The 26,418-nt window shown below is 44.0% G+C and overlaps 1 protein-coding gene across 3 annotated transcripts; it reads left to right on the top strand.

The window, feature by feature from the left end:
* CNTRL (centriolin) lies at nt 1-26,099 on the top strand. 3 transcript variants are annotated; one of them, XM_040083403.2, is made up of 43 exons: nt 1-247; nt 559-692; nt 1,206-1,336; nt 2,609-2,750; nt 3,281-3,467; nt 3,564-3,757; nt 4,840-4,887; nt 5,415-5,534; nt 6,048-6,273; nt 6,517-6,623; nt 7,121-7,315; nt 10,118-10,271; nt 10,679-10,899; nt 11,514-11,690; nt 11,986-12,120; nt 12,219-12,364; nt 12,769-12,949; nt 13,426-13,605; nt 13,851-14,030; nt 14,536-14,652; nt 14,931-15,075; nt 15,541-15,677; nt 16,160-16,343; nt 16,574-16,884; nt 17,062-17,270; nt 17,437-17,629; nt 17,949-18,079; nt 18,217-18,357; nt 18,473-18,599; nt 18,773-18,937; nt 19,621-19,780; nt 19,888-20,003; nt 20,488-20,705; nt 21,077-21,234; nt 21,492-21,565; nt 21,922-22,110; nt 22,474-22,699; nt 22,880-23,085; nt 23,347-23,466; nt 24,050-24,319; nt 24,405-24,467; nt 24,892-25,095; nt 25,309-26,099. In XM_040083403.2, exons 1-43 carry the CDS (start codon nt 34-36, stop codon nt 25,378-25,380), a joined length of 7,008 nt encoding a protein of 2,335 aa, XP_039939337.1. In that variant the 5' UTR covers nt 1-33; the 3' UTR covers nt 25,381-26,099. The 3 variants fall into 3 exon arrangements, with proteins under 3 accessions (XP_039939337.1, XP_039939338.1, XP_039939339.1); XM_040083404.2 differs by lacking the exon at nt 4,840-4,887 and having other exon boundaries at nt 25,309-26,098; XM_040083405.2 differs by lacking the exons at nt 1-247; nt 559-692; nt 1,206-1,336; ... (6 more) ...; nt 6,517-6,623; nt 7,121-7,315 and adding an exon at nt 8,919-9,034 and having other exon boundaries at nt 25,309-26,098.
* The last annotated feature ends 319 nt before the right edge of the window (nt 26,100-26,418 follow it).

The raw sequence follows: 26,418 nt of genomic DNA, 5'->3' as shown, positions 1-26,418 counted from the left end.
GGTATTGCCATGTGATACCCTGAATTTCTGGCAATGAAGAAGGGTTCTGTAAGGAACGTTTCAGTTAGAAAACCACCGGCATCGGCATCCAAGATACCTCAGCCAATGTCACCTGTCAGTTCGGGGGCCACCTCTCCACATCTTGGCCAACAGACACCTCCAGCTGCTCCCAAAAGCATGGAGCAGAGGCCACAACAACTGGATATTCCAGCAGAAAATGTTGGAGCTGCTTTTAAATTTCAGAAAGGTATTGTTTAGTAGATAGTACTGCTGTCCAAGTACATACCACAAGCATTAAAAGCCAGTGTTCTGTGAATTGTGTGATTAAAGATGTATGATCTGTTGGGAAGAAACCTGAAAAAATTCCTTTTTTTTTATTTTTTTTTTTTTTTAAACACAAATGTGAAAATGGGAGTAATGAAAGCTGGGGAGAATGATGAGACTTTTACTCCTTCCTGTAAATGCTTCTAGGGGGATGATTTTCATTTTTTTTCCCAGCGTTCAGTGTAAAGAAAACACCAGGTATAAAAATCATCAATCCTTTCTGTTTAATTTCAGGTGAAAATGGTGTTAGCCCAGGGGTTAAGTACATAACTGAACCCCTTATAAAGGGTCTGTCAAAACAGCAAAATCTGGCATGTATAAGCACACTGAATCTCTCTTCCCCAAAGGATGGGGACAAGAAATTCAAGGTAAGTTATTGGAAATAACTGAAAATTAAATTAAGTTTAACATAATTACAATTTATTGTTTAATACAGGATTATTTTTAAGTGGATGTAAACAGCACGGTCTAACTCTGTCAGTCTAGTTCTGCAGTTAGCTTCCATTAAAAAAAAAGGCATTGGACACTTGAGCAAAAGAGAAAGAATTGATTCATTAGGATGATGTTTAAAACAGATTAATTCATGTAATTTTTTTAGGTTTTGGATTGTGCTGGTTTTGGTTGGTTTGGGTGTGGGGGTTTTTTTTCTTTTTTTTTTTTTTTTCCTTCTTTTTTTTAAAATAACATTCTTTTTTATGTAGATGAAGACAGGCCCACTGTAAATTTAAAATCCATCTTTCCAACACTGTAGAAGACTGTACCTGAAGTGGGGTTTTAGAATACCACAATGAACTGTGATTAATAAATTTGTAACTAATAGAAAGCTGCTTTTCTCTTTAAAAACACCCAAACCCTATGCTAAGGGATTTTCTGTTCTTTAGTACATAGAAAATTTGGAAAAGTGCTCCAAGCTAGAGGTGCTAAACCTTAGTAACAACCAAATAGAGAAGATTGAGAAGTTGGATAAACTGCTGAAGCTGCGTGAACTCAACTTGTCCCGCAACAGAATCAGGTGAGAGGAAACTCCACAGGGTCAATAAAGATGATTTTCCTTTCCTGTTTCTGTGAGTTCTCTCTCTCATCTCACTTGAGATGAGTTTCCCAATTGGATGTCAAGACTAACAGGCTTTGAGGTCTTCATAAAAAGCACAAGCTCTGAGGTATTAGGAGTATAAATAGTTCTTGGAAGTGCTGTCAGTGTACCATGGATGTGGTTTAATTTGTTTTCCTTGGAAGCCAAGCCAGAAGTGCAAGTTTCCAGATACCACAACGAAGAGCGGGCAGGAACCCATTAAAAATTAATTAAACTGTAACTGTTTATTATTACAGGTACTATAATAAGTTTTTCTTTTAGGAAAGGAAGCTGAATGGGCTAGATCAGGCAGGCCATGAACTCCCTAAATTGCTTTTGAGCTCTTTTGAGAGCCTGGTGTCTTGTTTGAAGTGTTGAAGGGTGGTGGTTCATGCAGTAGCAAAACTCTTAATTGCTTTTAATTTTTCTGTCCATGAATTATGATCTTTACTATTATGAAGCTGCAGCAGCAAAGCTGCCATTTCAGCAGAGACATTTACAATGGGAAGTCAGTAAAACCCCAGAGTTTGTTTCTACACATTGCATTCGCACAACTTCCTCTCTCAACAGGAATTGAAAAGGGCACAGGAGCTTTTAGCTCCTGCTCTGTTTTTACAGTTTGGTTATGTACAGCTCATATACACCAAAAAATGGCACAGTCACAGGAGCACATCCTGCTCTACTTTGTTGTGATACTCATGGTTTACTTAATGTTCACACATACTCATAAAAATTGCTCAAGTGAACTACAACCCAGCATGGTTTCCTCAATAGTTTTAATGAAAACGCTAAAAATGTAGCTCTTCATGCTGTCAGTTTACAGTTCATCCTTTCTTTTTATGGGGTGGGGGGAGAAAAACCCCACAAAACAACTTTATTTTGATTCATCTTCGTCCCATTACATTCTCGGGAGAGAAAAAGCAAATTTTGCCTATACACATTAAAATAGTGTTAATATTGAAATGAAGACATGCAAAAGTAATGAGTTTATGGCAATGACAGAAAATTGTTCTGTGGTTTTTGGTCTTAATTTAGTACTTGTAAGTAAGCTGGTGTAATTTCATTTGAATTGTCCATGGCAGTAAATAATGGTTTTGCTGATATCTTGGTTAATTAATTGTGACAGATTTTGTTGTGGTTTATCCATAATGCCTCAGCTTCGCTTCACGTTTGCTGTGGTTCATGCCAAATTCCATTTTTTCTCCTTTTCAGCAAAATTGAAGGCATAGAACATTTGCAGAACCTACAGAAGCTGAACCTGGCAGGGAATGAGATTGAGCACATTCCTTTGTGGGTAGGGAAGAAACTGAGATCCCTGCGCAGCCTGAATTTGAAACAGAATAAAGTGTCCTCAGTAAGTGACTGGAGTTAGACACAGGCACTGTTCAGGCTTTTCATGAAGTGAGCTGGGGGATTTACACTGAGTGACTTACTCTGGGTAATTGCTGAGTGTCTCTCCACAAAGTCTGCTCTCAAACGCAGCAGTTGGGAGCCTCATGAAGTTATTTATCAGAGAAACTCCTGGTGTGCAGGTATTGAAGATACAAACCTGTATTATGTTGTCTGGGAAAGCGTAACTTTTTAGGAGGTTATTCATCCACAGGCCTTGGTATCTTGAATTTCCAAGATAAAGCTTGATTGCCTTTACGCTCTTTGCAGTGGCATTTTCTATAGAGGAAGTAATTTGAATTTAAGAAGTTAATTTAGTCATAATACTGTGTATTTTGGTAGGTTTTTAGAGCTTATTCTTTAGCATAAAGGTTAAAATAAATCCTTTGATGCAGACCCAACATAGAACACTCTGCATAATCAGAAATTCACTCCTGGGGGTTTAATTCTTCTCAGAAGGATGTCTAATCATTGTTTTGTTTCTCTTTGATTTAGCTCCACGATATAGCAAAACTAAAGCCTCTGCAAGATCTGACCTCTCTGTTCCTTGCTGAAAATCCAGTTGCAAGTCTGCCTCACTACTGCTTGTACACCATATTCCACCTGAGGGCACTGGAAAACCTGGATGGGCAGCCAGTGACAAACCATGACAGGCAGGAAGCTCTGGAGAGGTTTAATTTAGGTAATAATCTATTAAATCTAAAGTGCATGACAGAAAATTGAAGTTTAGGAAGGAAATAATTTTTCTATTTGAATGTTTCGCTGATTTGTTCTTCAGAAGAGATAGAAAAATTAGAAAGAGAGTTGGAAAACACAAAAAAGGATATGGAGAACCTGAAACTTAACCAGTCCAGAGTGCTTGAGCAGCTTCAGCATCAAGATAAGCTCAACAAGTCACTGAAGGAAAAGGCTGTGCAACAGAGACAAAGCTTTGAAGAGCTACAGAGGGATCTGGGCACCAAAAATGAGCTGGTAAGATAATCCCTGGCACTAAGGAAATCTTTGGACACAGAGTTGTCAGTGTGAGTGTGCACATGACTGAAGATTTAATTTTAAAACTGAGAGACTTCCAGCTCTTTAGAGAGTGATTATTGACCTTCAATATTCCTTCTGTGGAAAAAGTAAGTATATGGTAGCAGCACTCAGTATCACTCCTGTGTTTTACAGTAACTTCTTTGTTTCTAGTAATTATTTATCTATTTCTGTTTAAAATTTTGTCTGTTGATGAAAGGTTAAGCTGCTAAATTGCTGATGTTCTGAATATGCTGCACTGGTCAGGCCCTAAAGTGCTGCTGCAGTAAGGGAGAAAGAAGATTGCTGCTTTCACAAAAACAAGATGTGCACACAAGTTGTATGTCAGTAATAGCCCCTGATTATTATTTTGGGTGATGCTCACCAGTTTTAATTGTATTTTATTCACATCATCCTAAAGTGTTACGTTTGAGTCTCTTTCATTGGTAGCCACAAAATGCAAGCAAAGCCCTACTGACTTGTGGGTGCTGGGTTGTGAATGACCTGATGGGAACTTTGTATTTTATCCTGTTAGACTCGTCCTCTAAAATTTTATCCTTCAGACTCTCATACCTGGTACTTCCATAGCTATTTCTGTGAACACACACACACTAACCAGCAGTCTGCTCCTAAAATGAACATTTTGGTACAGTGAGATTTAGCAGCAAATACTTTGCAGCCTGAACCCACTCTTCTCCTTTGGATGACAAACTTGGCTCACTTCTGTCTCCCTTTAGCTGGTGTCTGGGTTTGTCACAGTCCCCTTCCTGCAGAGCCTTTGTTCCTCACTCAAGGTAGCCCCACTGTGCCCTGGGTTGCATGGTTGGTTTTATTTCTAGGATGTATTTGCACGTTCCCTGAAGTAGCAACATTATTATTATGGAGTGTCCCAGTGAGATTTTATATTCACTGTGGTTTGGAATACAATTTCCTTGATATTTTTTACCCTTTTCTCTGAAACAGAGTTAATTTTTGCATGACATTTATCAGGTTTTGAAATCTTTCTTTAAGCCTTTCCTGTTCTATTTCTTTTCCTCCATTAGTCCTGCTTTCCGCTCTCTATTGGAATTGTGCTGCATGTTCTTCCTCAGGTATTCAGTGTGAAAAGTTGATTTAAAAAGAAATCACATGATGGACCTTTATTTAAAAATAACCTCAAAACCAATCTAGCACATGGTTAAGCTAAAATAAAATACACACTTTGTACTCTTGGCCATTGAGATATTTTGGTTTTTTTACAGACCATGAGTGTTAGCAGTCCTCATGCTCACTAGTAGCAGTAAATATATTTCTTATTTTGGCCTAGATTTTGCTAAAGGATCATACTCAAATTACTGTTTTATCCTAAATTAGGTCTAAAAGTAAACTTATCACTTTGATGTACATAAACTCAAAAGGCCTTTCATGTGATCATTTGTATTCTATTAATCGTGGGGGTTTTGTCTCCTCTTAGTCACCGTTGTAAAATTGCCCTTTGTGATATCCTTGATCCAAAACCGTGCTGTGAGCTTTGCTCCCACATTAAGGGCTGTGCCCTGCTCTCTGTGGAGCTGCCCTGTGCGTGACAGTGACGAGTGAGTTCAGTGAATGGCGCTCACTGGGTTTTGTGCTTTCTCAGCTGAAGCAGAAGACAGTGGAGCTCACCCGGGCTTGCCAGAAGCAGTATGAGCTGGAGCAGGAGCTGGCCTTTTACAAGATCGATGCAAAATTTGAGCCCTTAAATTATTTTCCCTCGGAGGTAATAATTTTAAAACCGTGGATTTTTTATTACTGTTTCCCTTGTTTTTTTGACTTGGAAAATAAAAACCTTATTAGTTTTCCTATGCTCTGATAGATATCTGGGCTTTATTAAAGGCCCAGCCTCTGTCGTACTTGCAAACAAAAATGCCAGAATGAAATCCATAAGAAAAGTAAAGATCAGTAATCCTTGACTACAATTATGTCTGAGTAAAACTTAAGTGCAGCAATGTAATTGACTAAATATAATTTAAGTAAATTCAATATAGTAAGAAGAAGTTCCTCCAGACATCTGCAACAAACTGGTCACACCCCAGTTGAGTTTGTTTAGTTTTAATTCTGTTATAAAATGGTAGTGTTGAAGGCCATAAATGTTAAGTATAATCTGTTTTCTTATTATTCTTCTAATTTCAAATTGATTTTCCTTTTTATGCTTGATAAGAGAACTAAATGTATGTTAGGAGTTGACTGCAGCCATAGTTCTCAGATAAAGACTCTGCTTCTTACATTTCAGGAGGTTGAACTTGATGATGTACCCGGTGAAAGTCCCTACATTGGCAAGGCCAGGTACAAAAGAAATATGTTTATAAAGGAAGGATACATTGCTGACAAAGCTCAGCAGCTGCAGATTGGGAAAATGCAACAGGAGGAAGATGACTCCTGTAGGAAACCCCAGCTGGAATCACATCCCCAAAGTCTAGATAAAATACTGCAGGATAAGGAAGAAAATATTCATTCAGGTAAAACCTTATTTTTATCAAATAAAGAGAAAAAACATATATATCAGTGTGGTTTATTCCAGTGGTTACATGCTTGACATAAGAATAGAAACAATGTGTCAAAGGCTGGAGGTGCTGTGATTGTTAAACGCCGGGCTTGTGCTATTAATGTGTTCATACACTGATGTGTATCAGTGTTATACACAATATTATAATGTGTTTTGTGGGACTGTGGCGTTTGTGTTGGGTTTCTTTTGTCTGCAGCACAAAGATTAGAAGAACTGGGAAGTGAAGTTGGAGATGCAGAGCTACAAGTGCTGAAAGTAACAGGGGAACTGCAACAACTGGAGGATGCTCAGGCTCAGAAAAAAGTGAGTTTTTCCACAAAAAGCAGGGGAAGGTGTTTGAAGCAGTGTTGGTGTAAGGAGATACAACTTTTTCTTCCCATTCTTATAAAGAGGCCACTGTACAGACATAAATCCATGTGTCAAGCATCAGAAAAATCTTCCAGGTCTTAGAGAGCTTGTTCATACATCAGCTGTTAGAGCTGTAGCGCAGTTAATGGCACCTGTTCCATGTGTTGCTGCTGATTTATTGCTGACTTTCCCCAGAACCTTTTGGAAGAACCTGCTGTGTAGGTTGTGCAGCTGATAACCAATGTGGCTACAGAATTGGCAGCAAGAATTAATTTATCACCATTAAACTAAATCGGCATCTTCCACTTCTTCAACTCTCAGCAATTATTGCTATTTTTAATTTTTAAACTTGCCTGAAAATCAGTGACCAGGATCTTCTTTATTTAAATGTTAAATATATTCTGGATCATCTGTGTATTTCCAACCACTCAACCTCCTGATGCTGTCTCCAGATCTCCCAGGCCACCAAGGAAGCAATTGAACGGCAATTGAGTGGAAAGTTACAAATCCTGCAGGAGCTACGCAAGGAAACCTTACAACTGGAAAAACAAATAGAGAAACAGAAAAGAGAAATAGGGAAAAATCAGAAAGAGCTTGAAGATTTGCAGAGTTCTCTTGGTTCTGTAAATCCTGAGGATCCAAGGCATGTAAGTAAAACCAGAATCTGAAGTTATCGTATACTGTGCAATGGACTAAAGGCAGCTTTAGCAGGTGACCATTCACTTGTACCTGTTTTATGAGTTATATATACTTTTTCTGTTTATCAAAGTCATTAACTGATAACTTGAAAGTTACAATACCTTTACAGTTAAAAAATCCCACCACACCAGCCATCTTTGGTGAAACACTTGAACAACTCATTTTCCCATCAGGTGCTGTAGAGCACGTTAAGAACAAAATCTTTGTGCTTTGCACAAACACACCGGGCTGAGCCTTGCAGACAATTTCTGTATAAGAAATCCCTCATGCGCCTTCTTATGGAGTCTGGCCCTAAAGGTTTTCAAAGATCTGTGTCTGGCAGTGCTTATCCAGTTAGGTGGGGACTGATGGCCTTTCTCAGCTGTCGCCTCCAGTCCTGTCAGCCCTGAGAGAATCAGCCAAGGTCGCATCTCCCAGGCTGGCGTGCTGAGGGCAGCTCGAGCTCCCGCCTGACTTCATGATCGTCAGGGGTGCAGGGCTTTTTCTGAGTTATTAGCTGTGTTCAGGTACAGCAAACGCTTGGAGAAATTTAACTAAAACGAAACTGAATTATCTTTAATAGTGTATTTTAAAAGCTTATATCTAAATGAAAGTTTTTCAGGCATGCTGGATGCTCTTAAGTAAGAAATGAAAGTATCTTTATGCTTTGCTCCGTTTTCAGCAGAGACACGCAAAAACTTGTTTAAAAAGCTCCTTTTGTATTTTTAAACTTAATATCCTCGGTTGTTGGGTGACAAAAGGGCCGAGCACGTTCCGGGAAGGCTCCCAGGGGAATGGCCGGGCCCGGGGCAGGAGAGAGCCCGGGGCAGGAGAGACCCCGGGGCTGGAGAGAGCCCGGGGCTGGAGAGAGCCCGGGGCTGGAGAGAGCCCGGGGCAGGAGAGACCCCGGGGCTGGAGAGAGCCCGGGGCAGGACAGAGCCCGGGACTGGAGAGAGCCCGGGACTGGAGAGAGCCCGGGGCTGGAGAGAGCCCGGGGCTGGACAGAGCCCGGGGCAGGAGAGAGCCCGGGGCTGGAGAGAGCTCGGGGCAGGAGAGAGCCCGGGGCTGGAGAGAGCCCGGGGCTGGAGAGAGCTCGGGGCTGGAGAGAGCCCGGGACTGGAGAGAGCCCGGGGCAGGAGAGAGCCCGGGGCTGGAGAGAGCCCGGGGCTGGAGAGAGCTCGGGACTGGAGAGAGCCCGGGACTGGAGAGAGCCCGGGGCAGGAGAGAGCTCGGGGCTGGAGAGAGCCCGGGACTGGAGAGAGCCCGGGGCTGGAGAGAGCTCGGGGCAGGAGAGAGCCAAGGGCTGGACAGAGCCCGGCCCTTCCCGTGGCCGCCCCTCACTTCGAATCACAACACAGGAAACTCCGTGCGGGCCAACGGCCGGGAGCGGGGCCGGGAACGGGAGCGGGGCCGGGAACGGGAGCGGGGCCGCGAACGGGAGCGGGGCCGGGAACGGGAGCGGGGCCGCGAACGGGAGCGGGGCCGCGAACGGGAGCGGGGCCGGGAACGGGAGCGGGGCGGGCAGCGCAGCCAGGGCAGCAGCTCCGGCCCCCGCCCCGGAGCCCATGAAGACTCCGCTGAATTCCTGCCCGCGCTGAAGCTCCCGGTGCTTTATTCAAATGAATTCTCGCTCAGGGGTGGGGCGTTCTGCAAGTGCTGTGTCAGGAAGAAAAGACAAAGGCAAAGCTGTAAGTGGTCGGGGACTTGTGGCTTTTTGTTTCTTTTTCAAACTGCATTTTTGTTGCCGTTCAGTAGCTGCAGCAAGATGGCTCAGTGGCAGCGGCCCGGGTTTTACTTGTTGAAATTTCGCTTTTGAAAGCTGCAGGGCAGTTTGTGTTTAGCAAGGTGACAAGTTGAACTGTGCTGATATGGATGTTTAAGTTAACTTCCGGTTTAATCCGTTAAAAATACAAAAAGCTTTGGGTTTACCCATTTACTTTTGTTACGGATGCAACTTTATAAGTGTTCTTTTTTCTGAGAAGTCATATTTAAATTTTCTATTGCTAGCTCGATTTATTTTTTTGAGTAGTAAAAAAACCGTGCAGTTAGTCATGGCAGTATAATTCTTTATTTTCCCAAGTTTCTGGCATTTGGGTTGTTTCTGAGCAATTTCACACTGTTAAGAAATAACACTTTATTCTGTTGATAACCAAGTTTTTGTAAACAGCTGAAACAGTCAGTTAATTCAGACTAAATGCGTGAAGTCCTTGCCAAAGTCTGTGTGAGCTGCGTAGTGTATCTCCCAGAAAGATTTGAATAAAATAAGATTTACTTAGGAATATTTACTCAGTAACTGTAAAGTTGGCCCCACGTGCTGTTTGTTCAGAGTATTTTCCTTCAGGTGCTGACCTGACATGTTCCAAAGCATCATCTGCTGTGAGGGCAATGCAGGATGACAGGATTAAAGGTTCTGGGAGAAATCATGTTTGTTCTTGACTGAGAGAGGAAGTGGTAGAACAAAATGCAAAGGCAGGAAGAAAGATAGTAGCCATGAGTCCTAATTTATAAATGCAGGCTTTATTCAGCCTGGGCAGGGGGGAGCCTGCAGACAATGCTGGTACTCACAGATCGCTGCTTATCTGGGGTCCTTTGTGGGGCAGGACTGAGGGAAAACAACAACAAGTAACAAACCCCAAGGCACCACAGTGTGTGCTGAGCTTGGGGCTTTTCTTGCTGATAGTGAGACACTGCAGAACTGAGACAAAATCCCAATGTGATTTTTTAAATCTGTGTTGATGCCCGGTTTTGTTTCACTTTCTGTTACTTGACAGGCTCACATGAAAGCTCAAAAAGCGAGTAAAGAGCAGCACCTCGATATAATGAACAAGCACTGCCAGCAGCTGGAGACTCGCCTGGATGAGATGCTCTCCAGGATTGCAAAGGAAACTGAGGAAATCAAGGATTTGGAGCAGCAGCTCACTGATGGTAAACTGTAATTTCTGTCTGAAAGTATTTCTTGTACTTAGGGAGACATGACAATTGAATTGAGGATTGTTTTGTTTATCTTTGCTCGAATGAAATACAGAATGAGTATAAAAGTGTTAAAAAAACTGTTCTTAACTGATGGAAAAGGAAACTGTGTGTACTGGTTGGGAAGGGGGGGCAGGAATGCACAAAGAGCTGCAGTTTCTTTTAACTTTCCAGTGGCCAGGTTAACACAGTAATATTGGGGATCCTAACCTTAAAAACAATATTTTCCAGTTGAGTTTTAGGTACTTGTTTTTACTTACTCCAATGGCGAACATTTGAAATGATGAAGGAAGGCAGTTTGGTTTGTTTGGTAAATAAATGTGGCTTCTTGACCACCTCGAATTCATTTTGCATTCCTGCAGGTCAAATAGCAACAAATGAAGCACTGAAAAGGGATTTGGAAAGTATTATCGTTGGCTTACAGGAATACCTGCAAAGTGTGAAGCATCAGGCAAAACAGGCCAATGAGGAGTGTAAGAAGTTGCAGAAGGAAAAAGAGTCTTTGCTGGGAAGATTGGCAAGTCTGGAGGAGGAAAAAAACAACCTGGAAGTGGTTGTCATGGATGCAGAAAATATGAGAAAAGTAAGGCTTAATACCTCTTTTCCCAAGTTCAGATATCTAAGAATAAACTTGAAAAAATAAGCGGGTGATCAGATTGGGACTAGGGAAGCACAATTCCTTGGACAAAATAATTTCTGATATGGTAACACAATGAGATGTGCCCCCACACCTCAAGAAGAGAATCTGGCCTTTAAATCCAGCTGCAGGAGACATCCAGTAGATCTGTGCTGGGTGGGAGATGGCTCAGAAATGCAGGTTTCACCTTGCAGGCATCATTGCAAATGGATTTGCAGGTGGCACCGTGGGGAATGGCATCAGCGAAATCTCTGATGCTGGCCAGGTGTGTGTGAGCAGCTCAGATCTGTCCTGTCAGCCAATGACACAGAGCTGTGTGGCCATCCTGATGAGTGTTGTATAAACCTGAACTCCTGGGACAATTCTGTTCCACTTCCAGCTCCAGCTTTCTATCCTGAGTGTAGATTTTGGACGGTCAGTGGCACCACTGGCCTGACCTTGCAGGTACAAGTGCCACCCATCTTCAAGTTTTAATGGAGCTCCTGGGTTAAAGGGAACAGTGTACACTTAAATTCTGGCTCTCCCATGTACATCCTTCTAAAATGGGTATTAAATTCCAGGAAATTGCAATGCTGGAGAGTTCACTCCAGGAGCAGAGAGAGATAAATGAATCCCTTCAAGGTGCTCAGGGGAAGGTCAGCGCCTACAAGGCTGAGCTGGAAGCTCAGTTAAGAGAGAGAGATGCTGAAGTCAAGCAGCAAAAAGAAGAATTTGAAAGACTGAAACAACTCAGCCAGGTAAGAACAGAGCTTTAGTGCTGTCAGAGGTGTCAGCTACCCCAGGACACCTCATCTCAAACATTAAATCACAAACAACTGCTGCTTCAGGTGTGTCCCCACAGTATCAGTTTGCTGGGATTTAGAAGTTTGCTTTGAAGCAAGGTCCAGATGGTTTGCTTGGGGTTGTTTTGTTAGGTCTTTTTTAGGTGCTGTCACATTGTTACTGTTTTAAGAAATACATCTGTGGTGTGTTTGGGTGACAGGTTGGGGTTGGGAGTGGGGATATTAATCTGGAGGTTTTGTGGTTTTGTAGATGGAGCTGTCAGCCCTGCAGGATGAGCTTGAAAAGGAAAGACAACTGTTAGAGAATGCTCAGACCAAAGCACAACTGGCAGAAGAGAAGGAACAACAAAACTACAAGCTGCTTTTACAGTTCAAGCAATTGCAGGTGAAGTATTTGTTGTATTAAAAATTCTAGCTTTTATCACTTGTGGATTTGTTTGCTTACGTTTGTGTGGAATTTTTTTTTTTTTGGTCTATTTTTAGGGAGACAATAATTTCCTAAAACAGCAGCTTAAAGATCTCCAGAATCAGCTAAACAATGCAGTCGGTAACTTAATTCATCCTGAGGATGTCATGGCTTGTATAAATGAACTCAGGCAAAAGCTTCAGAGAGGAGCTGGAGAGATAAAGTGAGTGAAATAAAAGTACAGTGTGAGATTTGAGCATGTGAAAGGGGCAGGACAAGAGGAAACGGCCCCAAGTTGTGCCAGGGAAGGTTCAGGTTGGATATCTGGGAAATTTTCCTCACTGAAACTCTTGCCAAGCATTGGAACAGGCTGCCCAGGACAGTGGTAGAGTCACCAGCACTGGAGGGATTTCTAACATGTTTAGATGTGGCACCTGGGGACATGGGATAGCGATGGCCTTGGCAGTCCTGGGGGAATGGCTGGATCTGATGAACTCAGAGAGCTTTTCCAGCCTAACCTGAATGAATTACACAGCACGGCTCAAATGTCCTCTATTTGTCATTCATGATTTCAGGATCTGGTATCACAACTTAAAATCACTGGAACATGGATTGTTTCTCTTTCAGCTGTCCAAACTCAGCTGGTATTTTCGGGAAAAACCTTGCAAGCCTGCAGAAGGAATTCAGTGACATCCTTGCTGATGCACAGAAGGAAAAAGAGAAAGCATGGGCTGGACAGAGACAGTTGCAGAAAGAAATGGTATCCCAGCAGGAAAAACTGGAAGAAATACAGGAGAAGTACAGACAGGCACGTATCAAACAACAAAAGCAAGAGAGAGACAATTTCAGCTCAGTCTAAAAAATGTCACCTGCAGCTGAAGGATCGAGTTTCACTTAATAAAGCTTTGCTGTGCTCTGTCCTTTGTGTAACAGTGGAGTCTGATTTGATTTTTCATTAATAGTCTTCCTGATCTTTACCTGATTATTTGGTGAATTGGAATTTAGTCAATGATCTGTCTCAGAGGCAACAAAGACTTTAATGACCGCTAGAAAAATACAGCTCTGAACCTTCTTGAAAGATCATTATACATATCTCTAATAAAACAACTGAGGCACTCTTAAAATGTTAGTTACAGTGGCACAGTAGTTACCTTTCCTTTCTGCTTTGATGCAAAGTATGCTGGTAACTGCATTTCCCAGAAATTTAATTAAATAATTAAAACAGGGTGACTTTTGATTGGAAAAAAGTTTCTGGCTACTTATTCTAACCTATTTTACTTACAGGTTAAAGCTGAAAACAGGCAAAATAAGAACAAGGTCCATCAGTTAGAGAATGAAATTCAACATTTACATGAAAAAATAAAGAGCATGGAAGAGATTCAGGGCCTGGCTGATCAGCAGCTCCAGGAGGCAGATGAAGAAAAAGAGGCAATTCTTGCTCAGCTGGAGAATTTGGAGAAAAGGGTAAGAGTGGGTGAGGGCAGGTCCATGCACTGTTTGATTGCTCAGGAGAGAAGAAACAAAATCTTGGGAATTTTTGCCGTCTAAGATAACACATGCAGGAACACAAATGTTAAATATAACATCTTTCTTTTCCTTAAATTTTACTGCTTGTCCTCGCTTTAGATTTTTTTTCTAAATAATCCAAAATGAGGTTGGAAGGAGGATGAAAGAAAGCACGTTGTGAAAATCTGTTTTCCTGCTTTCAGAAAAAAGTAGAAGATGCCAGGGCACAAATGCAAGTGCAGAGTCTGGACAAGGAGCTGAAGGAGCTGCAGAGAGCAGTGATCAGCTCAGACAAGCTGGCGGCCACCGAGCTCTCCATCGCTGCCAGCCAGCTCCAGGCTCTGCAGGGGACTGTGCTCAGGATTAACCAGGAGAGAGCTGAGGTAAATCAGCGTGGGGAATTAATGAATTAGCGCCATTGCGGTGGGAGCGGTGCTGCTGCCCTTCAAATGAGCTTCAGAGCTTTCTTCTCAATTGCTCTGAGCTGCGTTGGAGCTCTTGCTTTGGGCAGAGTTTGAGGTGCAGCAGATGAGTGAGGAGGTTTGGGTATGGACAGGTTCCTGCTGTGGGAGGGAAAGGGAGGGGGAAGATCACGAATCTCTTATTAACTGAAAGGCAAACAATAGATAATACATTGTTCTGTAAGACAGAAAAACAAAAGAAAGGACTGGAAACTCTTTTTCAAACTGGGAAGCATTTTTGGCTACATAATAACATCTCCTGTACCAACACTGTAAAGTTAAAGGAGAAACAGTGTTTTACATATATCTAGAGCTCCAGAACAGTCAGCTGCTGATGCTTCTCAGTGGTTAGCTTTTCACAATGGCACATCTCAAGCCTGTGAAATGTTCCTGCAAACTACAGCTGGAATGAAAATCTCAATTTCAGGAGCTTGAGGAAGCCCAGGAGTTCAGTGCTGAGGCAGCTCGTGCTTCCCAGGCTCTTGCCAGAGCAGAAGCAGAAATAGAATTGCTACAACAACTCCTGAAGGAGAAGGAAGAGCAAGTAGGTTGTTTGCTCTGTGTTATATGATAAAATACCAGTGAGTTTCTGGAAATGTCATGTTTAGAGGCTCTTGCCCTGCCCTTCTCCCCTTAAGTTTTCCCAAATCACAGTGTTCTTCCCTCCCCTGACACCTGCCCAAGAACAAACTGAAAACCTCACTGCCTGGAGCAGCTGGGTTTTCAGGAAAACCATCACCTGTTCACTGAAACATCTCTCATATGAGGGGATGGGAAGAATGAGTGGGAGCTTTTTGTGATTTAAGCTTCTATCTCAAATAGGTTCTGCAGGAAATGGAGAAAGCTGGTGAGAAAACTGCTGCATCAAACGCCCAGAAGTTTGAAATTAATAAGTTAAGCGAAGCCGTGGAAAAGCAAAAAGCAGAGATTGACCATTTGAAATGGTTGTTGGATAATATTGGGACAGGTAATTTCTCTTTTCTCTCCACTTCTTGCAGACAGACAGGGATGCAGAAGATAATTATTCCCCATTTCTCACTGTTTGAACTGAGAATCTGGAGAACATTGTTGAGAATATCCTTCTACACAGGTTTATACAGGATGTGTGTTCATTAGTTTGCGCTTTTCACAGCTGTTTAGAAAACACTGACTGTACTGAGCATTCCATTTAAACTGCTCTAGGACATTGTCAGAGCTCTGTGTAAGGAAAATGAGCAGCAGTTACCTGGATCTGAACTTGTATTTCCACAAGCTGAAACCACCAAACCTCCTGTGTATGTCTGTCATTAGAGATAACATTTAGTTTGTTTCCCTCAGCAATTAATTATTTTTAAATATAGTTCCAGTTTAACTGGATAACATCGAGGGAAAAGTTGAATACAGTATCTAATTATTTTCCTTAAATGACTCTAAAACTGTGCTTAATTTCCAGGTAACAAAGAAGAAATTGAGACCTTGCAGGGTGAAATTGCAGCCCTCAGAAACGTGCTCTCACAGCAGAATGATCACAGCCCCAGTACAGCCGAGGTGAAAAGAGGGGGATACTGGTACTACATGCCATCATCACAGGTCAGGAATAAAAACCCTGTTAGGGATTGTTTTCCTTGTGGAAAGCCCTTTGGTGGGGGAAAGGGCATTATACATTTGGTAGGTTTGGGAGAAATTTAAGAACAAATATTGGCCAGCATGTAGGAGAAATACTGAAATAAAACACACAGAAATGTTCCTGGTGAAGCCCTTTTACTGTGCTGATAGAAGTCCAGGGTACATAACTCTGGGAGAGAACTGTTCAGGGGGCAGTACTGACAATCCATCTAGGTGAGGGTTAAAAGGGGATGTTACAGACAAACATTTCTTCCAAAAGAATATTTGTCTGAATTTAAAACCAATACTGTTGAAATACAATTAGTGCTCTTAAATCATTATTAGAACTGAGAGACAGCAGAGTATGTGCAGCCTGTTCTGAAAAATCATTAGAATGTCTACAACAACTCCTTTATTTGCCATGATTTGTCATTTCTACATTAACACATGCTGTATTTCTTCTTTAGGTTTCAACTCCTGCTTCCCACAGCACCAAAGACTCTGGAGTGTGTTTGGGGTGCTCTGGCACGTCCCCAGCCAGGAGAGGAGATGCTCAGGACAGGCCCTGTGGGAGGGAGGAATTGCCCAGCCAAGGATGTTGGGTTTATTCACCACTCAGAAATAGATTGTGCAAAGCAAATTCTGCCAAAGGTAAGTCAGAATGTTCAGGAGCAGAATAAAGATGGGCTTGCTTAGAGCTCACAGAGAGGTGTTTTTTTTTTATGGGCATGAGTGAATATAAATGTTTATTACTGTTTAATAACTGAGCAGCATTTGTTACATTTTTGTAAATTACCTAGAATTTAAAATGTCCATTTGAAGACTATCTCTACTGGAAAAAAAAATTAAAAATTACATGCTTGGTTTTGTCTCTTTTCAAGATAGAAGAGCAAAAGAAGATGGTGAAGGAAATGCAGGATCTCCTGTCCCTGAAGCCTCTCCCTTTGTCCCACCCCCAGGCACAGTTATTTACACAGCTCTTCCAGATGGGGCCCCTGCACCTCAGGGCCTGGGGGTTTATGCCTCTCCTCCTGCAGCAGCCACTGCAGCTCCAGTTGCTCCTGGATCCATCATCCATGGCCCACCTCCTCTGGGATCCCAGGTGCTTTATGGCCCTCTGCCTCCAAACTTCTCGGTGCCCCTCATTCCCCTGGGAGTGCTCCACTGCAGCGTGCCTGAACATCAGGATCTGGTAAGGAGCAGAGCTGGAACCCTCGGGAACTGACTGACAAATGGGTTAGGAAAAGCTCCCTGCTAGGAAGGGTCTGGATCTGGTTACAGTCTTTGCCATCTGGAGCTGCTGCTGGGTGTCGGGAGGCCTCAGCTGGAGAATAGATCCCAACTGTGTTGTTCTGTTCCCTGCGTGCAGGAGAGTGAAGTCTCGAGGCTGGAAGACACCGTGTGCTATCTGAAGTCTCAGAAATACAAGGAGAAATGCTCAGAGGCAGCTGAGCGTAAATACAGAAAGGAGGTGGAAAGATTGCATGGAGATGTTGAAGAACTGGAGCAGGAAAGAGAAGAGCTGGAATGTGAAGTGGCAGAGCTGCGCCGAGCGGCTCAGAAACGCAGCACGCGCAGGTGGGAATGGTGCATGGAATGCACTGAAAGGAAACCTGCAAATACCTAAACCTTTTCCCAGCAAAAATCAGCTTTTTGACTCATTTCCAATTCTAGAACTTCAAGAGGCTCCCAGATCTTTGGCACCTTTGATTTTAATTCCACATCTTTCATCCTGATCTTTCAGGGACTTCATTGACGGCTGCACCGACAGCGTCCTTGCAGAGCTGCAGCTGGAGAAATCCCTTCAGCAGCAGGAAGATGTTGCAGAGGAGATTGAATGTGCAGAGAAAACTCTGCTGAAACGCCGGGCTGAGCTCCGAGAGGCCGACAGGCTCCTCACAGAGGCTCAGGTGGAACTGGAGAGCACCCGGGGCAAGGTGAGTGAAGGCAAAGCCCTGAGGGCAGAAGGACTGGAGTGTTGTTTTGTTTGTCTAGGCAGTTTTATTTTCACATGGAGCCTCTTAAAATGCTTCTGTATGAAAATAAGTTGGGAAATAAACTGTGCTAGAAGAACTTGGTTTAGTCCCTGTTGAAGAGGAGGAAAGTTTTCTGCTCTGGACAGGAGAGGAGAAAAAGTTGTTCATGGTAGAAAGAGGGAGAAGGCTGAGGTGGAATATTCAAGCCAGGAGCTCACCTTTAAACTCAAATACAGCATAAGGTGGAATGTATTGTCTCAATCTTCAATTTTTGCTTCAGACTAAAGAGACTCTGCAGAAGTACAATCGTGCCAAACACCATTTGTCCTGCACTGAAATGGAGGCGGAGGAGTTGGAGCAGAGGGCTCAGGAAACAGCCACCAAACTTGTGAAAGCAGCTCAGCAGCTCAGGTACCCTGAGTGCACTTGGGGGTTTGTGTCACACGGGGTGAGCACAGGGACTGGCTTCTTTGCAGTGTCAAGACACTGCTTTGGGAGAGGGAGAGCTGTTAAACCGTTACTGTGAAAAGGCATAAATGCTCTTCTAGGTTATTACAGACAGATACGAGGGGTTTGGAACAGTTTAAGAGGGAACAAGAAGGAATTTTGAAAGAAATCAACAAAATGGTGGCTGCAAAAGACTCTGAGTTGCAGTCATTAAACCAGAAGATAGAAATGCTCACTGAAAGGTGAGTACTTTTAATTTTCCATGAGCTGTATTAAGTTAAACATGTCCTCCTCCAGTGAGTCACTGCCTAAGATATTCTCACTTCTTCTGAGTCCTGTTTTTATCCTCACTCTCAGTCTTCAGAAGCTCCAAGGAGATATTCGACTTGCAGAAGGTAACGAGGGCCAGCATCTCCAAATCATCAGAGAAGCAGAAAACCTTGTTCAGGGCAAGAAAACTGAACTGGAAACATTGAAAGATCAGGTGAGGCTTGGCCTGCTAACCCTGGCCTATCCATTTTGTTGGAATTGACCTTTGTCTCACAATTATGATCCCAGTCTCTCTGCCTCGTTTAATTTGGCGTTTTTTTCATGTTTAGCTAGAAAAACAAAAGCTTTCTATCTATTAAAGCTTTCTGTTTAACTTCTCCACTGTAGATTTCTGCTCAGCAGCAAGAGCTCTTGTTCCTGGAGCAGCAGGTGACTCAAAGAACAGAAGAGCTCCATGGCCTTCAGGACTGCATTTCCCAAAGGAAAGGTGACCTCAAAGAAGTTCTTCGAGATGGAGAGACTGAAGCACATGAAAAACTTTGCCAAATAAGGGTAAGTTTCCCAAATGAGTTTTCAAATCATTATAGCAAAAGACTTGAAGTACTACAAACATTCCAGGAGGTTTCCACAAAGCAAATTTTGCTTTTTGTGTCCTCCCCAAACCCACTGAGAAACAGAACATGGAATTTTATGGGTTTGTGTGACTAAAAGCTTGGTCCAGATGCACAAAGAAGAACTCCCCACTTCCAGTGATTCTGACAGAATTGGTCCCTTGAGAGCTAAATTGCATTAAATATAAGTCTGTGAATGACTTCCTGTTGCTGAGGAGCAGCTGCTGAAGGAAATCAGTGTGATCAGTGTGTGCAAAACACAACACAGCTGCCCCAGTCTGTGCCCATCCCCATTTGCACAGAGAGGATTCTGTACTTCCCTGCCGAAATCAAAACCAAGTATCAGGGCTAATTATATTTTGTGGTTTATTTTCTTTTGTGAGGGCTTCTTGTCTGGTTTTGTTTTAAGGCCTGTTATTCACTTGAGTGACAATGTTGTGGTGAGATTAGGAGATCAAAATCTTTGCAGAATTACTACTCTAAATCATCAACAAACAAGACCTTAACTTAAATATGCTGTATTTTTTGTTTGTTAAACCAGACTACTGGTGACAGACTGTTAAATTTCAGTTTAAATTTTCATTTAAAATTGCAAAGAATGGTAACACTGATACATTCTCACAGGAAATGAAAGTACTTCTGGGAGAGCTTAGTGTTGAGAGGAATGAACTGGATGTCCAGATGAATGAGAGAAGAGCGCAGCTTTCGGTCCTGAAGAAGGATATAAGAAAGGAGGAGGAAAATCTTCAAGGAATACTTGGGCAAATCACCAAACATAAGATGGGTATGTGCCGGGATTTGCTGGGGTTTGTGCAGATTGGGAAGGAACACACAGAGCTCTTGAGTTCTCTCATCCTAATCCAATAACTGCTCTTTATTTCACCTCACTAGAGCTGAAACATGTGCTGGAAATTCTGGAGCTTGAGAAGAATGAACTGGAGGGTTTGAAACTACAACATGAGCAGAAGGTCAATGAGCTGGAGAAGACCCAGGTGGCCGTTCTAGAGGTAAGAAATGCTTCTGTGGCTGATGCAGAAACTAGGACATCTCTGGTTCTCTTAAGCCTTGTGTAACAGAGTCCTGATGCTTTTAAATCAATCAGTTTCTAATCTGATTTCAGCTTATCACAGAAAAGTCTTAAAGTCTGCTTAGGCCCTTTAAAATAATGGGATTTTTTGGTGTATGTGAGAGAGAGGGAGCACAGAAGCTCTGCCGTGGTTGTAGAATGATGGATGCTGGTTTTTAGGAGCTTCCAGAGTCTTTTTATTTGGATCCTGTGCCCTCACTTCCAAACAGTGAGTCTGGAAGGGAGTTTAACTCAGCTGAATCATCTCTAGCATTAAAAAGATCCCCAAGGTACTTGGAACCATTCTCTTGTCATCTTCCTCCATTAAATGCACTCAAATCCCTCTGGCTGCACCTAAGGATGTCAATCCTTGTTCTGCTTCTGGTCCATTTCAATGTGGTGCTCACCATGCCTGTTTTTCCTAGGAGAAGTTCAAACTGGAGAATATTCAGAGATTATTTCAGCGTCAGCAAGAGGAAGTGGATTGGCAGGAGCAGCTCCTCAGGAAGGACCGTGAGGAGAACGAGCAGCTGGGCTCTCAAATGAGAGCTCTGCAGAGCAACATCGAGGCTCTGAGCAGAGAGAAGGAGAAGCTGGAGGAGGACTCCAGGAGTTTGGAGGGGAAGTTGTCACAAACCAAAAGGTGGGGGATGTCTTTCCCTGCAGAGATCAGAGGGGATGGGGAAGTGTTTGAAGGTCTGCTTGTTGTAATTAATTCATCTGAGGTGCCCAGTGACACAGAAAGGCATTTTCTTATGTTCTGTGGAGCTTTTGCTTTAAGCCTCTCTACAGCAGATTTTAAGAAATATTCAGCAATGGAGCTGACGAATCAGCAGTGTTGTTACATCCTGGCAATGCCATGAGAAATGTTACAAAAAGTAAAGTGTTGCATCTTGGACCAGGGCATTTGTCTTGCTCTGGCAGCTCCTGCCGACCCCTTGGGCTCAGAGGGTTTCACTGCCATTTTTTAAGTTCTCACCAAGGATTTCCAACTAATCAAGAATATGTTTATAGAGATTTAACTGCTGCTGAAGACAGCAACAGAGCTGCACTGTCCAACATGGAAAAAGTGGAATTGGATGTTAAAAACCTGCAGCAGGAGGTGGAGTTACTGAACAAGCAGAAGAAATCACTGAATGCAGAGATTGTTGCTGTCCAGGAGGATCTTCAAGGTAAAGATCAATTTTTGGGTTTAAGCAGCATTTTAAGAGAAATTCTGTTAAAAGACACACTTTAACTGAACTGTATGATATTAAACATTCAGCATGCTCAGATGCCCACAGGCAGGAAGAATTTAATGTGTTGAAAAGGTGGAAATTTCATAAACTGTGTTTGTGTTACTCACTCTTTGCTCATGAAAAGAGAATTTCTCTGTATTGGTATTTCAAACTGCTGATTGAAAACGTCTTGTAACCAAATACTTTTCTAGGGAAAAAGGAAGAACTGGAAATCCTGAAAGGAGAACTGAATGACTCGAGGCAGCAGCTTCACCTCGTGGAACAGGTTGGTTTAGTGAAACATCCTTATGGTCACTCTGGGAGTCTCTTGTTGCTCCAGTTCGTGTGGGCCCAGCTCAGCATCAGAGCCCTGCAGAGCTGAGAGCAGGGATTGCTTTACTGCCTTCTTCCTGCTGACTTTGCAGTGGGTTTATTGTTTCTTAGGAAGAAGATAATTAAAAAACAATCAACCAGCAGCACCTTCTGGCTTTTTATCTGGTGGCTCCTGTGTTAATTCACTCTGTGGCTGGTTTGGGTGGAAGGAGCCCTGAGCATGCAGGGACCAGCTCTGTTCAAACCCAAACCTTTGGGGCTGGTTCCTCTTCCCAGCTCCTCCTGCCACTGCAATGTTTTCCATTGCAGGATTTGGAAAACAACTCCAGGCAGCAGGAGGAGCTGCTCAGAGAGCAGGCAGCCCTGAAGGAGGAGATCCGAGAGTACTTAAGGAAACGTAAGGAATGCCAGGAGAGGCACAAGAAGAGGGAGAACCAACTGCAGCAGCTCCAGAAAAAGATTGAAGAGAAGGAAACAGAACTGGCCCAACAGGAAGTGGTAACGAACCCCAACGAGCCCCTGACTTGCCTCACTTCCTCCTGACCTTAAAAACAATGCAGGCCAAAAAGTCTGAGGTGTGAGTTTACAAATGATCACAAAAGCACAGACTGGTTTGGCCAAATTAGCTTGGGTTGGGTGAGGAGTTTCAGCAAAGTGCTACCCAAAAGAAAAACTGAGAGAGCTGTTCTGAAAATGAGACAGGCAAGAAAAATTGACAAACATTTTTTGTCAGTAGGGACTGTTAGACTGCAGTTCTTTCCAATTTATGCTGTTTTTACTTCTCTAATGTCTCTTAGTGGTGGTTTTTGTTGTCCCTGAGTTGGTGCTGGTTTAAGCTCAGACTGGGGGTGTTTCTGGCAGGTTCTTCATCGCCTCAAGCAAAACTCAGAGCATGAAGGGAAAAAACTGGAGGAATGTGCAGCTAAAGTGAAGGATCAGAAAATCCTGTTGGAAAAGGAGCTAACAGATCAACACAAGAAACTGGAGCAGGCAATAGCTAAAGTCAGGCTGGCAGAGGAGAACCTTGGGAAGCTGGAAAAGGAGGAGTCCCGGTGTGCAGCCCTCGAAGAAACCATCAGGAAAAACAGTAAGGGTCATTGCACAAATGAACTGCCACCATCTCTGGGGGCTGAGGATAATGGCACAACAAATATTTTCCTTCATCTTGCTTGGGTTCTTGGTGTTTGGAAAATATCTGCTGTGTGTGAAGTGGGCCAAGATAAGCTTTTGCTAATCGGGATTTTTTGTTTTGTAATGTTTATTACAGAACATCAGCTCTCAGAAAAAGAATTACAGTTACAACAAAAAGACAGAGAAATACAGTGTCTTCAGAAAGAACTGGAGGTCTCTGTGTCTGAGCTAAAGCAGCTTCAAGGTCAGATAGTGTCAGAGAGGAGAGAAGCAGAAAAACAAATCTTGGGTCTGAGAGAAACACAGAAAATGCAAAGGATGGAGCTCGAAAGCAAACTGCAAGTAAGTCCTGAGTGGAGAAAGTTTGGGGGTTTGGGTTATTTTAAGCAGCAGAATGATGGAACACCCATTTTTGTCATTGGAGGAACAAAGTAATGCAACAATTTCCTGAGCAGACTTGAGGCATCCAACCTCTGGCATTCCCAGGGCTGCACAACAGCCGAGTTGCTCCTGTTTCTGCCTCGAAGGAACCTCTTAGGTTCTCTTAGCTCACGTTCTCTAGTGGATGCTGCCAGTAAAAGGCCTCTCCCTGCCCTCTCCTAGGAGCAGAAGCGTGGAAGCGGCAGTTTGCAGAGTGCCAGGGCTGAGCTCGTCACCCACAGTCGCTGCCCGCCAGCCGAGCGCCTCGGGGGGGACCCGGAGTGCAGCCACCCCCAGGGCCAGGTACGGCTGGGTGCCAAATCCAGGGGGATGAGGGTTCATGGTTTCACACAAGCTCGTTTTGTGTCCGTTTGGAATCTTCCTCCTGGGGTAGCACAGCTGAAAATACACCCAGAGCTGGAATTTATGCAAATCGCTAAATGTTAGCAATGTTCAGAGCTACTCAGCAGGCATTAACAACTTGCCAGTGCCAGCTTGGGCCAGCTTTTTCTTCTTTAGACACTCATTTTAAATTAAAAAGTGATTCACCTTGTCTGACTCCTTCTAGTCCTTCAGTAAACTCTGCATAGATTGTTTTGAAGCCCTTTAAAAGCAGAGAAGGATGTTGTTGGCAATTGGAAAGCGTTTGGGAAGGCCCTGCAAGGTCAGAGTGTGGCGGGTTTAGGTTAACAGCTCCTGGTAACTGCAGTTGCCTGTTCCCATCTGAGGGGCTTCCCTGGCACAGTTAATGTTGGAACCAGGGCTGCAGCAGCTCAGAGGCTTTGGGATTTCTGACTGCAGTGCTCCATGTCCTTGGAGCCTTGTTCAGTCACACAGGAAAAGCCCTCAGGACTGCTGTTTGTAACCCAGCTGTTCTGTGCTGCAGGTTAAAACCCAAGACCTGGAAGAGAGACAGAGGGAAATGGAGAGTGCAGCAACCTTGCTTAACCTGGAGGTTGAAAATGAAATTCGGACGGAGTTTAAATCTTCACGCTCGTCTTCTTCAGACCCGTTGGAAGATTTGGAATCATCATTTGAAAGAAAGGGGAGTCTGCAGTCTGAGTGTGATAACTCAGAGACTGCTCCCTTCACTGCTGCTGACAGACAGCTCCTCTCCTTGGAAGAAAAGTTTAATATTTCCAGAGTCTTCTTACTGGTAAAATGCTTTGGACAAGACAAGTGGCTGCTCCTGGTGCTGTGTTGGTCCCTCTGGCTGAAGTGCTTTTTCTTTTTTCCCAAAGGATGAGCAGTGGCGGGGAGAGGCGCTCCGGGAGAAGCTGCAGCAGCACGAGGACAGGCTCAAGGTGCCACATCCGTGCCCCTCACATCCCTTGGGCCCCCTCAAAACATGATCTGAACAACCTGGGGGAGTGGGGATCCTCCTCCAGCTCGGGCAAATCCTCTGTAAGGACCAGAGACAGGAGCTTTGGGTGGGAACAGTATAAACCTGGCTGATAAGTAGTTTTAATTAGCAGTTAATTGGATGCTGGAGTATTCCAACAAGATTCTCTCATTTAAATCATCCTGTGGTATATCAGCAACATGACAGAGGAGTTCAGCACCTGAGGTCCAGGCTCAGTTAGAACATGGCCATCAAAAGAGAATAATGCCAAACCCACTGCTCCCTGCTTGTGCGAGACTCAACCTTCCAGCCCTTAGGGCTGACTTTACACAGTGTTGCCCATGCTTGGTGTGTCCCTCCCTGTGTGACTCTCCCCGCTGTTGCAGGCGCAGCTGCGGCGCTGCCTGGCCAAGCAGGCCGAGGTGCTGCTGCAGGGGAAGCGGCAGACGGCCGGGAGCCTGCACAGCCTGCAGCGCCAGCTCCAGGTGCTGGATGACCTGGTCAGCAGCGCTGCTACAGATCCCCTCCTCCTGCCCGGCAGCCCCAGCCTGGGATCTCTTCACGATGCTCTGAATGTGACAAAAGCTCAGGTAACGTTCTGCTGCGGACCAGAATTCTCATTCGGGGGGGTTTATGGGTTCTTCTCTCACTGGGAGTCGTTACAGCCGCGTGCTGCCTCTCTCCGAGGCTGGGGTTTCAGAGGTTTCTGAAGGTGGTGAGCACACCCTGCCCCTGCTCTGGCAGTGGCTGAAGTCTTTGGAAAGGCTGAGCTTTCCTCACAGCGCTTTGGGGGTGTTTCACAGGTGCCCAGCAGCCCGGGAAGCACGTTGGGATCGCCAGTGCTGCGTTCCAGCTCGCAAGGAATCCCTCGGTGAAGGCAGAGGTGAGATGTGGCTTCAGGCCAGTTCCAACCTCCCAGAGATGCGAGTGGCTGCAAGGCACTGCACAGAGGGGCCGCTGTGGCTTCACTGACCACGCTGTCCCTTCCAGAGACAGCATTCCTGGGGCTGCTGTCCCTTCTGCTTTAGCTTTGTGTGTTGTGAGGGCTGCTGGGAGCTCTCCTGGGCCATGGAGTTACTGCTGTAGAAATTGTTGCCATCCCCGGTCTTTCAGGACCTTTCCTGGTTCAACTGTTCAGCCTCGTGGCTGAACCTCTGGGACAGCTGGTTCCACCCCGGCCTGGTACAAAAGTGTTCTTTTGTAACGGTTTAAGGTACAAATGTTACTTGAAAAGTGGCTTCGCTTTAAAAGCAAAGCCCAAAGCACATGCACGGCTCGGACAGGGGCCCTCGGGTGCCACCTCTGAAGTTCTCCTACCTCACTGGGGGAGCCTTGTCTGAGAAGGCCTCTGCCGCCACTCACAAACAGCTGCTGCAAGGCCTGCACTGTGAAGGTTTTGTACAATTGACAACAGGTTTTTTATATAAGTTGGTTTGTTTTTTAAAAAAATATTTTAAATTTGTATTTAAGTATGTCCAAACCAACCTATTTCAGTGTTCAGCTAGTGGCCAGTTTCCACTTTAAAGAGACCTTGTTACAAGGCCTGATCTGTTGCCAAATGCACGGAGGTTTAAAATACAATTATTTTGGATACTTCCTCACAATAAACTTTTGTGATTGACGCTTTTATCTGGGGGCGGTTGCGGATTCTTTTCCTTAAAGCTGTTCTCCAGGACACTGATGAGCCCTGGACAGTGACAACGCTCCGAGGGCTGGGGTTCCTCCTTGCAGGAGCGTGTCCAAAATCGGCATTTCTGTCCTTGTCCCTCTTCCTGGCTGCTGGGTGAGCACCTCTTCCTCCCCCAGGGCTTGGCTGCATCACTTGGCTGAACCAGGTGGATACAGACAATGGTTTATAAAATTACAATCGACTTAACTCTGCTTAGCAGAGGAAAAGCCACTTTGTAAATCCT

The sequence above is a fragment of the Hirundo rustica genome, chromosome 20 (assembly GCF_015227805.2).
Source record: "Hirundo rustica isolate bHirRus1 chromosome 20, bHirRus1.pri.v3, whole genome shotgun sequence".
Taxonomy (NCBI): Eukaryota; Metazoa; Chordata; class Aves; order Passeriformes; family Hirundinidae; genus Hirundo; species Hirundo rustica.
The sequence above is the reverse complement of the archived record's forward strand: the minus strand, read 5'-3'. Positions and strand labels throughout refer to the sequence as shown.